Below are 14,325 nucleotides of genomic sequence, written 5' to 3'. Positions count from 1 at the left end.
TTAACCATGGCTTTATCCCTCCAAGCGACAAGATAGCACAAGGTTAATTTCTTGAGCACAAGTCTCTAGCAAGAAGCGGGTGTAGGAGCTGTGAATTTACAGAACGCGCCGAGGCAAAAACATTTAGGGTAGCATCCCCAGCGCCTGGAACCGAGCAAGATACGGGGCCACACATGACTGGAAATTTTTATCATACTTCCTATAATGCTCCTCCCCCAGCGGTGGCCACCGACTGGACAGCGAATGCAGCCTGTTTTTCCTCTGACCGTACTGTTACCTACAGAGCTGTTATGGTACAAGAAATGAGCGTGGCCCAGTAGCACTCCAGCAAAATACGCTCCTACGTATCCTGATAAAAGACCACATTTGTTTCACTTCATGGCAAAACCAGTGCAGTAAACTCTGTGTCACAGAGAACTGTGATGCCTGGGGTATGCTCCGGCCTGGATCTAGAGTGCAAGCAACCCTGAGCAGGCCTCAGAGCCTGGGACACATCCCCCATGGTCCTGAGCAAGGCCCTGCATTTCTTCCTATTCTCCCTGGTCACCTGTTCACCTGACTGGCAACGTGCGCTGACAAACAGCAGGCAAATGAAGGATGCCACAATGCAAAATAAACAGCAAAGTGCCACCAGCTACAGACTACTGATTTTAGAGCTACGTTAGAAGGGATGTTGAGAACCTGTTTAAAAAGCTAGAAGTTGGTTAAAGAACTTTTGATGTTTTACATCATCGACTTTATAGAGAAAAATGTAATACAAAAATGATGAAAAGTAAAAGCAACACTAGAAAAAGCTTTTCTTTAGGAAAAAAAAAGTTACCCATTTTCTAGCTGATATATTCTTCCAAGCGCTCTCCTTTCTCTCAACCAAGCTGGCTTCCCCCTGTGGGATGCTTGGCAACTGTAAAAAAATATATTTTTAACAATGTTTGGTTTGGTTTGTTTTTCCTACCTGGAACTTTATTTACAAACATTACACGATTTGTGTCATTCCTGCAGCATACCACATGATCCTAGACCCGCAGTCACAGCTAAAAGGCTGTACAGTCTCTTTCTGGCATTATTCAGCCCATCTGAAAGTTGTCAAAGTACCTGAGCGCGTCTGCCCTAAGCCGTTTGGAGTGAACTTTACCTGCATCGCCCGTCCTTTACGGCTCCGTTTGTCACGTTTATCCGCGCTTTTCAGTGAAAGAAAAACAAGTTTACACACCGTAAACTTTTATTGACCACAGTCCTTTGCTGCAGCGAGACCCAGCGCTTCCTGAAGGCGCTCTGTCACCACACCAGCAGGAGCTGAAGCATCTCGGCGGGGAGCCCCGGGCGGCGGCCACTCGGGTGGTGCCCGGCTCCTGGAGCTATAGCTCCGGCGACCCCAGCGCCCACGCCACGCGAGGCTGGCACTCACCTCCTGCGCCCGCCAGGTCGCGGGGCTGTCCGGGCGGCCCGGCAGCCTGCCCACCATGCCGCCTGCCCTCCCGCTACGCCGCAGGAGCCCCGCGATGCTGCCCGCCTGGCCTGGCGGCCGCCCGTGAGGGCCAGCTCTCCGGACTCGGGGAAATCTCGCTCTCCTTCATGGGAGGAGTAGCCGTGCTCGGAGGAAAGCGAGCAGCAGGAAGCTGACCTCAGCAGCGCCGACGGGGCGGAGCGCAGCCCGGGCTGGCTGCTCCGAGCTCCCTCCTGGCAGCGCGGCCGAGCCCCGCTGGATGCCAGCCCTGGCTCCGCCAGCCTCTCGCATGGCAGCAGCGGGATCCCGGGGAGCCGAGCGGGGTGCGAGGCCTCCACACAGCACCCCGCAGACCCTGCTGGGGATGGTGGAGAAAGCAGAACGTCAACGCTGAGCCAACAGGATGCACGGCGAGGCAGGCGGGCTTCGGTGGGAGCCGTCAGCCGCTGTTTCCACAGAAGAATTAAAGCCCCAAATGGCAAACGGGGTGCCAGCGGGTGTTCCCAACACACAGGCAGAGCCTGGGCGATGCCCAGAAGGGGAAAGCAGACATCCCCGATTGTTTACACTTTTTCCTGAGTGAGACGGGATCGGCAGGGGGAGCATTCCCACCCAACGCTTGCTGTGCTCGGCTCTGAACGCTCTCCCCTCACCAGCTCGGCACCACAAGACATACAGGTACTTTGTGCTGCGGGGAGAAAACGAAAATGAACACAGACCCAAGCCAGCAAATCGCTGAGAGTCCTCACAGCATTTAAAGCCCTGTCTGACACCCTCTACGCTAGTACTGACAGGAAAAGTGCAAAGAGAAGCAGGACAGCCAAGCAATTTGCGCTTTACCATTTCTTTCAGTGACTTCCTCTTGCCTGCTCAGTACAGGAGCCAGTGACATGTCCCTAACGCACATCTGGGAGATCCCACTCCTGAGCATTATGAAACCCAGCAACTTTAAACAAAGTATTTAACGACTGTTTTAAAATCCACTGTGTTTTGTTCACTTTTTTGACCCCTACTTCGAAGTATTCCCTATGCTCGGTCTGCAGACCAAGCCAGCTGTTTCCCTGCAAGCAGGCCGAGCTGGCTTACCCCTCGCCAATACACAAAAGCAGATCTCGCTGATCATCAGCTAGCACTTGACATTGCTTTTCAGCCATCATCCTGCCACCTCATTCTTTCCTTGTCTTTGTGCAGCCTGAGTAAGGACAGTGCAGAGGCCACACGGAGGGACAGACAGGATTTCCTCAAGGAGCTTCTCAGCGCTTTTCAGATAAAAGCACAGGGAACAGCGCAGAGATGCCCACAGTACGGAGGCATAACCACAGCTCTCCTCACCTCGCTGCAGAGCCTGACCCTCTTCACTTCAAGAGTGGCCAGACAGGACTTGTGCCTTCGTTTGCAGCCTCCGCGACTCACGGCCTGCTTTTGGCAACTGCAGTTAATGTAATTCACCAGGCTGTAAATTGCAGGTTACCTATGCAGATGTACATTCCCAGCTACGGCTCCTCTGATGGAGCACTCAGCTCTGACAGCAGTGGATGCAAAGCCTCATTGCAGCAGCATCTTCAGGTGCAGCAGCAGCAGCGTCAGCAGAGCCGCAAGGAGACTGAAGGCAACCTACATCTCAGCACGCGGACTAGGCCGGCCAGGCTGTGAGCAGCAACACACCAGGTCCCAGCCACCTGAACCTCGACACATGCAGTTCAGCAGCTTTATCCTTCTTGCTGCACGTGCTGAAACACTCTGGTTTCACCTCCAGAACTTACTCGTTAGTTTTGGGAAACTATTAGCACTGGAGTGGTACACAGCTTCTTCCTCGCTAAGATGTATTTTGAAAGCAAAGGTGTATTGGAAGTAGGAGTGTAATTGATACACTCATCTGAACAGATTTAGCAAGAAACAAAACCAAGAGTCCACAAAAACCACATGGGGTGCTATTCTGGTGGTGGTGTGTGGACAAACCAGCTGGCAAAGCTAAAATACAGGTAGGTACATAACTTGAGAGAGGAGCAGAAAAGATGATCCCAAACCTTTTCTGATATAATTGTTGTTACATGAAAGCCTGTGCTTCTCTTCAAATCAGAAACCACCACCTGTGCAGCACCATTCATCACAGCTCTGGGAGTCCACCAGAAACAAAAGAGCTCCCAAGCCCACATCCCGTCCCAGACTTCTCCTGTGTATTTCAGAGAAGCAGTTTTCTACCTCTGCTTTGCACAAGGGAGAGTCTACAGCACAGAGCAATGTTTCTTCCCTACTATTCAAACTCAGATAAACTTTGGAAAGCACACTGGTCAGTTGCCACAAATGCTGGCCAGGTATGCTGTTGCTAGTGTGCTAGCCTCCTTTCCTCACTTCAGGCATACATGTACACCAGACAGAGTACTTCAAGAGATACGTAAGACCAGTCTCTGGCAGTCTTGACACAACAGTCAAAGACAATTTATTCCAGCTACCCAGAAAACCAGAAGCACTTAAAAAAAAAAATGTATCCTTAGTAACTAAAAATCATTAGACAATTTATGAGCTAACAAATCACTTAAGACATTATTGAGGTTAAAAATACGCTCTGATTTTATCCTGACACTGTAACAAACTAAAACGCTCTCATACACATCTGTAAGTAACTTTTGCTATTTACTTTGCAAACCATTTATTGCTAGTGTTCTGGAAGACCTCCCTCTATCAGTCTCTTACTCATCAGCCTCTTACTACTGAATGGACGTGATCCCTAAGATGACAGGTCATACAACGACAAAGCTGGGGAAACACTGCCTGAAGCATTACGTTGTTTTCAGTACAAAAAGCTCCATCTCTTTAACTCTGTCATTTTACGTAAAAAGCTTCCTTGAGAAGCTAGAGTAACATCTGCTTGTACTTCCAAATAATTATTCTCTGCATCTTTGCCCCTCCCAAGCTGCCTTGGCTGAGGTCATCAAAACAACAAATACATTTTGAATCAAAGTTCACCATTTCAGGAGCCCGACTCTACAAGTCTTCTCCAAGTGAAGCAGTTTGTGCTTAATACTACCAACCAGTTAGGCTCCTGTCACTATCTGTGCTGGCAAGCATTATTACCCTGTCCAGAGGTCTCTGGCTTCAGTGTAGATACCGCATTAGATCAGCAGTTTCTACACTGTGGTTGCTATTTCCTGGGGGGGCTGCAGAAGTGACTATGAAGTTTAGTCAGTTGTTGGTAGGCTTAAATTAGTTTATTTCAGGTATCCATACACTTACTGGATACCTTTTTTCCCTACCAATGTTTTCAAAGTAACAAAAGAAGTTGAAAACTTATTACCTTAAGTTGCATCGACTTTCTTCTTTCAGGGAGAAGATAAATTTTTGAAAACAAGCATCAGAAAGGATCATCTAACATAACATACATGTATAAGCATCCTGTTGCTACTAAATAGGGTAAAAACCTACCTCAGAAGGAAGGCAAGTAGGAAATAGCAAGCACCTGCAAGTGTATGCACGCCTGTGCATTAAAAACTCACACACTATTAGAAATTAATGCACTTCCAATTAACTAGTTCTGTACAGTTTCACTATTAACTTGATTTTTTTTTTTTGATAAAACCGCAGCTGTCAAAATCTGTTTATATTTGGTAATTTCTGATCCCTCATCCCTCACATTAGAGACAAATAGAGAGATTAGACACCAAACTGTCTCTGTGAAAAACAAAACCAATGACAAAAAACACAGCACAAACAAAGCAAAACAGGAGGTATCTTGGTCCCACATTTGCTCGTGCCAGCACTACTCTTGTATTCTGAGCTGAAAGGCTGACTTCTCCTGGCCTGTTACTCTGCTGCTTTACAAACATTAGGATTACTTAGACACCAAGATGAGGAAGACCTGATGAAAGAAGGTACAAAAGGAAAAAATAATACTGATGAATCTTGCATGGTTCAAAGTTTTCTCCCGCTAACCAGCAAGGAAATATAACAGCAAAGGGGAGCAACCAATCATTTTGAGTATGTCTGAAAGACTCAAAAACATAACCTGGAAGTGACTGTCCATTACGACACGCAAACAATTCTCCCATCAATCAAGTTTGCAACACCAGTTAATCTTGGCTCCTATAAAATTCATACGAGAATGGTGCTCACATGCATACAGAGTTTGCAGCAATATCAATAAATTTTGATCTCCACTAAGCTTCATATTTTATTCCAATCCCACGAACAAATACAGTATTTATCTCTAATTCGAAACAAAGTCACTACTCAACTCAAAACGGATACAATCTCCCAATCCACCCCTTGCATCATTCTGCATGATGCACACAGTCCCTACAGGACGGAACAGGTAAGTGAACTCATCCGCATTAAAAAAACATTCCAAAAAACACCATCGACAACTCGTGTGTTCAGAAAAAGCAGAATCTCCAGTTTGCTTGGAAGTTTTATCAAATATTTTCATCTATGCACACGTACGCACAACAGCATCCTAGGCTCTGCAGCATGCTAACAGCATACATGCAACCGCAGGTCTGCATCACCTGGATGCCACTTCCCCGTTACGTGCTACACACACAGTGTCAGAACAACTTCAGGTGCAAGCATCGTTCACACATAATGCAGAAAATTTCAAAGCCAAAAATCTGACTGCCAGCAGCATGCTCGCCCTTCTCCTCCTTCCCCCGCATCGTTCTCTCAAGAAGTTTATTCCCTGCTCCCCTCTGCTTTACAGAAGGTACCCTGATGCACGACACAATACAATCCTATCACAGTTGCCCCCTTTTTAGCTTTATTATTATTCCAAAAAGAAGTTTAGAGATGCACAAGTTCACTTCTCACACTGTAAGAGCACATATTACCTGCAGCACAAACAAAAAAAAAAAACACCAAACCTGTTCTCCCTGAGATTAAAATGCAAAACAGACTTTTCGAAAAGAAAACTGCATTGGTATAAACCTCTATTTGTGAGTTCTCTGACTAGAAACAATTAAGAAGACATACTTCTATTTTACTTAAAAAATAATTTTAGAAAATCCCCTTTTCTTCCTAGATGTACTGCTGCAATTCTGTAAGCATATTCTTAAAAGACATACAAAGGTTCAAAGAGCAGTTAGAAAGAAAGCCATTTTGCTCCGCTAATTTGCATTAAGTTTTATGGTTCCTATCTTCCCTCCTAAATGGAAAACTAACTGTAATAAAACATCAAGCCCAATTAGAAACAGCCACTACACACAACTATTTACTTGAATGATTTCCTTTAGAGTTTTCACAGAATCCTTCAGTGGTTGGGCCAAATCTTGTCATCTTCAGAAAAACTTCCTCCAGTTTCACACCTCATCCACTGAGTGCTTCACTGAATTCCAATCTTGAAACATTTAAAAGTAAATCTTTCAAATTTAAGTTACTTTAATGAAGTGCTGGAAAACCACTGTCACAGCCTGAGTTCTGTATACAGGACACACACACACTGCGGTTGTTTTTTCATGTTACAGTATTAGCTTGCACATCAGAAAGCCTGAGTTTGGCACGTAGCTGAATGTTAATAATTAAGACAGTGATCAAGTGCAATGTGAGACGTCCCTTCCAGAGCCAGAGTGCTGCAAAATCAGATTTTCTGGAGCTTGGTCCCACTGGTATCCCATCCACTGAAATCCTGAAACCTAGCTTCATTTTGGGCTGTCATCCGCGACAACAGATCCTCACCAGTCTGAATAAAACCTGACTGACTGGCAGCCCCACTATGGCTAAACTCCTGTAGTGACAGTCGTGACCATGGCCAAGGACCAGCCACCACGGTGGATCAACGAGATGAGCATCACCCAGCCTTTAGCTGCTCCTTTTTCTCCAACCACGACTTCCTCCCCGTGCTCACGAACTAACTGAACTCCAGGTGCTCCTGCTAAGCCATTAATTAGCCTTGGCTAATAGCAAGCTGGCTTTAAAAACAACCCATCGTTTCATCTTCAGTAATAAACATTGCTTACGGTTTCATGCACCGGAGCACGCGCTGGCTTTAATATCTCTCACCATAATGTCCACTCCCATCCAAAGACCTGCCTCTGAATCCTGAGTTGTGAACTGGTGGCTATCACCCGTTCCTCTCCAGCTATGAGCTTCTCTGTGTTTTGCCAGCACACTATCTAAAACTCAATGAGTCATTTTTCTCATTCAATCAAAAAAGCATGCATTTTCTTTTTTGGTCTGTGGTTTTTCTCCCCAGTGTTTGTGTGGGAATCTAAAGTTAAAAAAAAAAAAAAAAGTTTCTATTATGCAATATTTAACTTTACTACAAAAACACAAAACAGATTACCAACACTGTAAACTGACATTTCAAACAAGCAAAAAAGCCCCCACAAAACATGCAAAAAATATCCACAGCAATGTTTCCAGGTTCAGCCATAAAAAGTGAAAAAGTCCTATGAAAAGTACTAATTGGTGCACGCCCAAATGCAGCAAACCTCTTCATCAAGGAAAATCGTACAGGCCTCCTGCATTCAAGCCTAAAACACATCTGTGGGACACCACAGATGAGGGGTGGGGCTCCTCCTGCCACTCCAGCCCAAACACAAGGAACGCAGATACCACTCTGCACGTTAGCTACCTGCCTGGATAAATTTAGCAGAGTAATAGCATCCATGTATTGTGAATTAGGGAAAGGCCAAAGGTTATTTTGGTTTTGATTTGCAGGAAGAAAAAATCATTGGTTTAAGCCAGGCCTCCCGTTACCAAAGGATGTAATGCTTTACAGATCCCAACGACGTCCTTGATCTATGCAGGAAAGCAACGCAGGCTCCAGTTGTTAGGGTAAAACACTGGCTCACCAGTGACGGGTTCTCCTGTTCCTGCACCCGTCCTGCACGCCTGAAGTGGAAGGCAGGTTAACAAGAACGGCTGTTTCCATGAAGACCTCACACAGTGAAACACAGCAGCCAGAGGGTACACTTTGCCACTTCTGCTATCCATGCATTTAACGTGTCCCAGAGAGGTACGATAGCCCACGGGAGATGGAAAAGCCTCCGGCTGCTGTGGTTAAGCCCCTGCCTCAATCCCTGGATGCTCCATGGACCTGCCAGTACAGAAAAGAAGAAGGCCAGGGGTGCGGGCAGCTGCTGGCTGCAGTGCTGAGTTTAAGTGAGAAATGGAAAAGACTGCTTTAACAAGCAGCTTGGAGGAATTTAATGCCTTCCCCAGTGCTCAGTTTGTTGTCAAAATGATCCCACGATTATAACATGATCTCTTGACTTGTGTGTGCATGCAGATTGCAAACTCAACGGTGTCACTTGTAGACCACTGTGGTGTACAAACCACACGGACACACACAATTTCCCAACTACGGACACTTAAATACTCAACACTGTAATTGCTGTAGTGATTTATTTATTTGTTTTAATCTTACATTCTCTGCATAAGACTGGCAAGAGAAGAAAGCTATACACTGCCTTGAAGGCTCACGCTGCTGCAGGAACACAAGGCCTGGCCCAACAACTGGAGCACTTACTAGTTTAGTCACCACATTTACAGCTTCTTGTCACGTGGACGTACCTGACTTCCTTCAAGTCACTAGAAGACCAGCTTGATCTGTTTGAGCAGGTGGCAACACCACCTCCTAGACACTCCACCGACTGGCACTCTGCTGCTGATAGTTGAGATAAATGCAGGTAGCTCGGCTGCAGTGCTGACTGACTCCTGTATTTCACATGCTTACTTAAGGATTTTCGTTGCCAGTTGTGGCTTCTTTAAGGGAAGGTGGAAGAACAGAGTAAAAACTCTAGCTTGAGCACCAAAGGAAATGCACTGGTCCTCCCTTGCCACCCCCACTCCTATAAAACCCAGGAACAGGCCCTCTGATCAACCGAGTTCATCCCCAATGAGTTTGCTCTTTCAATAACCGCAACAAATCTTAGTATCAAAATAAATACCAAGTTAATTGAATAATAATTTCCCAAGAGAAAGCACTGTTTTCAACACCCAGTGTTATAAAAGAAATCCATAAACAGGATTTGCAACTTGCTAGGGTAGGAAGAGCTGTTCATGCAGCCCAACCAGATCTTGCATCCCAAAGGGGCGTCCACAACGTGCCCTCCTTGCATATGGCACCGAGCACCAGGGACTGGCACCGACGACTGCGGGTGGTTTCAGCAGCCCCATGCTCCTAGACACCGAAACCAGATTTAAATAAACTAAGCCAGCACAAGGAGCAGCCGCTGCAGCATCCCAGCACTCTGCGTGAGCTAATTTACCCTTACTCACTGCAAGTTAAATTAGCGGGCGCAGAGCTCCGTGCTATCACTGCCAAACCACTTCTGATGCTTGTTCTACCTTATTTAAGGCACGCTCAGGTAAACTACACAGCACAGCAGTCTGCAATGTAGACGTACCCTTAGGGTCTGACGTTATGCCAGGTTGGACTTGAAAATGCTCCATTTAAAGGAGGTGCTTCTAAAAAGCTGGTAGTAAACAGTCCTTTGACTTTTTGGAAAGACCCTGGGTCCTGCGCAGCCAACTGCCTAGATCTCAAGCTTCCTCAAATCCAACTGCAAAACACACTTGGGAGGGACAGACACAACTCTTGGCCTTGCCAATAAACAGGCAGTATATCTGCCTGTTTGTCTTTCTGGACTCCGTAGTTGTGTTGGGCATTTAACACAGGCCAGCGATGCCCTGCATTCCCAAGGAGTTCATGGAGAAGAGAAAGCACTCAGCACCTCGGTAGGGGATCTAGTGGATGGGATGACTTCAATTGTCCCCGAATTAACTAAAATCAACAGAATAGCTGAGACTTTAAAGACAGAGCTTGGCAGATATGGAAGGAAGACCCCGGGTTTCCTGGAAGAACATATTTACCCTGGCAAGGCACACGTCCTGTGTAGTCCTCCCCACCTCTCATTTCTGCTAATAACACCATGATTAACTGGAGTTACACAGCAAGAGCAATCAATTGCCAAACCATCCTGTAATCTTTATCAGGCCACCCAGTTTATTCTAACAGTTAAGTACACCACCAAGAAAAAATTCTCTTGTGATTTTTTTTTAATTTTTTTTTTTTTAACATCACAGCTGAGAAACACCACCCAGTGTCTATTGTTCTCTGGGAAGCTACCATTCTGGCCACTAAGACGTGCTGCTATACACTCTGCAGTCTCTTTCTGTATTCACTCTGATGAAGTTGAAGTTGCTCTGTCTCATGCCCCAACCACTGACTTTCTATGAACAAAGACCAGCAGGGCTCAAACTTCACCGTGCCATAGAACTCTGAACATGCACCAATACCATATGCCCTGCAAGCCCATCAAGGTCCACAGGGTTGGGGTATAGACAAATAACATTTTAAAACCTTATTAAACACCAAACACCTTGATCAATTCAAGTTTAAAACTAGCTTCTTCCATCATGTGTACATAAAGGTACGTGGTGTTTCTTTTCCTGAGTATTGCAAGTCAGCATAAGCACTCTGTTGCTTCTCACTGAGTTGTAACAGGAGCAAAGCATCTCACTTGCATGACTGAAAATTTCAGAAAGCACTAGTGACAAATATAGCAAAGTTTCTTTCAATAACTGCTTAATAATTCACAGCTGATAGTCATTCCACCTGAGTTCTAATAGAAAAATCAGTCCAATCCTACTGGCATGCAACTGTTTAAATGATACACCTTTTCAAGTGCATATCACAGATTTCAGTAGTATGTTCATCAAATGCTGAATATTCATGTAATTATTTACATAAACATCCTAAAATAATGGTTAGGAAAGTAAGACCTAAAATTCTTTTCAAACTGCAGGGCAGGTGAGAAGAGCAACCACTGGAAATCACAACATTTTCACTTCAAAATAATAAATACCTGAATGTATGCACTAAAGTTATTTCCTGTTAGGACCAACCTGAATCATTTCCTACATTCATGCATTCCTGCAAATTGGAGCATAAAAAGAAATATTTCTGAAGCTACACTATTTGGCAAGATAATGGTATATGCCACTCCTTTACAATAGTCGCTGAGAACATTCACCTCTACATCTCCTCCTGTGTCCCCCAGTCAGTAAAGCAGGTAGGTATTCTACTGGCCAATTTTACTACATTTGAGTGCAAAAAGTCCGTAAGTCACTCCAAAGGCTCTTCATTTTTTTTTCTAATATTGCTAAAAAACAAAACAAAACAAACAGCACCATCACCATTTCATAGACAGGCATGGGAATATTGTCACTCAATTCACCCCAGGTGGCTACTCCAGGTGTATCTATAGACTTAGACTTTTTTTTTCCTACAACATAGCAATGCAAAATTGACTGGGAAAGAAGAAACTGGAATTTCATATAGGAGTTGAACTATTTCTACTCCTAATGTCTGTCTAATAGATACCTTTCCTAACCGTACTCATTTTTGCTGTAGCCCTACTGAATTGCATTGCCTGTCCACAGACATGGGGTTGTTCAGGTTCCCAGAGGTACCTGGCCAATACATAAAAATTGTCCTCTCGTTCAAAAATAAAAATAAAAATAGGACATTCACAGATTTAAAGAATATAAAATCCCCTAATATCAATCAAGAGATTCACAGGTCTCAAAACTAGTCTTATCCAGGGAATCAGGGCCAACTCCTTCACCTTAACTGTTTGTTAACTGTTACTTCTGCCTACTAAAAGCATGGAAGTCTACAGGTTATCTTCTAAGGCAGGCCTGAGAGATCCTACAACAGGAGACCTAGAACCGAAAGTGCAAGGTGAAGCTAGTGTAAGTACAGAACCACAGGGCTCTCAAATGACATCTTTGACAAGACATACTTGACACCCTTTCTTTGGTGGTGCTTCTCACAACCTGATCACAGAAGTGTTTCAAGAGAGAGCAGACCACCAGCAGGTAAATGGAAACAAAAGCAAGAAAAGGTGAAACAAGAACTCCAGGGGACTGGGGCAGTGAAAAGACGGCGAATAAATCCCCTGCATTTCAGCCTGATGCACTATATACTAGCCTACAGTCTCACTAATTAGGATGAGCTATTTTCAAGACTTCCAGTAATCCCCACACTTGGATATTTCCAATGCTGGTTTGATCCTTCAGTTTCCAAGAGAAACATCTCTATGGCCTCATTAAAGCAGCAAAGGATTCCTTCACTCGCGCAGTCCTGCAGCCCCAGCTGCTGTGTCTGTCCTCGTGATCAACATCCCCATCATGTCAAGGTGAGCCTGCGTGCTGGAGATGCTCACTGCCAATTTGTTAAACTGCGAGCCTTGTATGCCAGCTAGCTGCTGCAGGGCTTCAAGCCCACTCTCTGCAGCAACGATGCACACATTACAAGCAAAGCAGCAGCACCGAGTAAAAACGAAGGTCCTTCTTGTTGACTTAGTAAGAATGCTCAAACTTCTTTTTTTTTGAAGGAACATTCTTGAGGACAGAATTTTATCAATTTGCCTAAATTATTCAGAAGTGCAAGCTGGGTTTCTGATGTTTGGTCTAAATTGCTTATGATCCAAATGCATGCAATTGGTGAAATTGATTCGTTACCTCGACTTTCCTTCAGACCACAGCTCTGGTGCAGAACAGTTAGCTCCTGCCACCTTGTGGGACTCCATGGATTTCCCTGAAAGCCTATTTCAGCGGCAAGCCAGTGAAAACAAATAAACATTTAGGAATTACTTTCCCTGAGTTTCACCATAGTGAATGTTAAAATGAGAGAGAAATATTTATGGAGAGGGTATGCTATTTTGAATATTTTCTGGTTCATTATTCCTAGCATTGTTTATATAGTTGAACTGCTGGATCTAGTAATCACATGGAGAGTGTTTTAAATATTTAAATAGCTGTCAAGAATCCTAAGTTTTGGACAGGCTCTTTGCTGATACATCCAAGTTTAAAATAACACTGTGATCAAATACTTGTCACCAACAGTAAATTTCACATATTTGAAATAGACTCCACATAGAAATATGAATTTAGGCTGAAAATCCATGTTGTCAGGTGCAATTCTGAAACCCAATAATAATCTTAGTCTTATAAGGAATTACATATTTGCTTAACTTTTAACATGGCAATAACACCTGTCCAGTTCTCCCAAAAGAACTGATTCTACGTGATCACTAAACTGCAAGTTGACAGTTCATTTCTAGCTAATGTTTTTTCCCCCTTGTCATTCCCCTCCATGCCCTACCATATGTGGAGGACTTCATGAACTACTAAAATTCTCCAAAGAAGAACAAGAACTGGAACAGGAGAACTTTTTCAATGCGGGAACAAGCAGGTGAAGGTCCCTGGATCTCCATCCTCACATCTTACACCTTGTCTACAGCCGCTCAAGACAAGTGAGCAGTCACACCTACTTCCTGGAGGTGCAAAAGACAACAGCAGCTGCAAAGGACAGAGCAAAAGTGAGGTTCTCTATTTAAACAAAACATCTGCCACTGCAGATCACAAAAAATGAAAATGCAGAGAGAAGCACGGATGATGTGAATCCATGAACCTGATCACCAGCCCCAATGAACCCGCTCCTTTTTGTTCTCAGAGCTCAGTGAGTTGTCACAGATGCATAGAAATGCAAGAACAGTTGAGGAGCACTTTCACCACCCACATGCCTCCCAAATATCTTCGCTGAACCTGGTGGAGATTTACCACACTGTATTCATGCCAACTGTAGAAAACTGAACTCCTCGGGACTTCCTTCTAGTAAGGGGAAAAACTGTCAGGCTCAAAACAGGAACAACTTTCTAACGTCATAAGCAAATTGTCTTCAGTAAAGGCCTCAATAGCTCATAAATAAACCAAAGAACAATAATTACAGCCCCATAGCCAAAGGAAATGCAGCAGGAATGTCCCCTTTCATCCATAAGCAGAATGCATTTTTCTTAAAGAGTGAAACAATGACAAATTGTCAGGCAACGAATCAAGTTGGCACAGCATACCTAAGGGACACAAATTGTGTGCTCTCAGAT

The 14,325-nt window shown here is 44.5% G+C and overlaps 1 protein-coding gene across 8 annotated transcripts in view; it reads right to left on the bottom strand.

The window, feature by feature from the left end:
• Positions 1 to 14,325, bottom strand: part of BBX (BBX high mobility group box domain containing) — a 131,952-nt gene that overhangs the window by 99,362 nt on the left and 18,265 nt on the right. For 3 of the 8 annotated variants that reach the window (XM_032183495.1, XM_032183551.1, XM_032183560.1), the window contains exon 1: positions 1,406 to 1,561. The exons of the other annotated variants lie outside the window; for them this stretch is intronic. In XM_032183495.1, the coding sequence (XP_032039386.1) occupies positions 1,406 to 1,462 (57 nt within the window). In that variant the 5' untranslated portion in view covers positions 1,463 to 1,561. Of the gene's footprint in view, positions 1 to 1,405; positions 1,562 to 14,325 lie in introns of those variants that run through there. 8 annotated transcript variants of the gene reach the window in all.

Source organism: Aythya fuligula, chromosome 1 (assembly GCF_009819795.1).
Source record: "Aythya fuligula isolate bAytFul2 chromosome 1, bAytFul2.pri, whole genome shotgun sequence".
In the NCBI taxonomy this organism is placed as follows: domain Eukaryota; kingdom Metazoa; phylum Chordata; class Aves; order Anseriformes; family Anatidae; genus Aythya; species Aythya fuligula.
The sequence above is the reverse complement of the archived record's forward strand: the minus strand, read 5'-3'. Positions and strand labels throughout refer to the sequence as shown.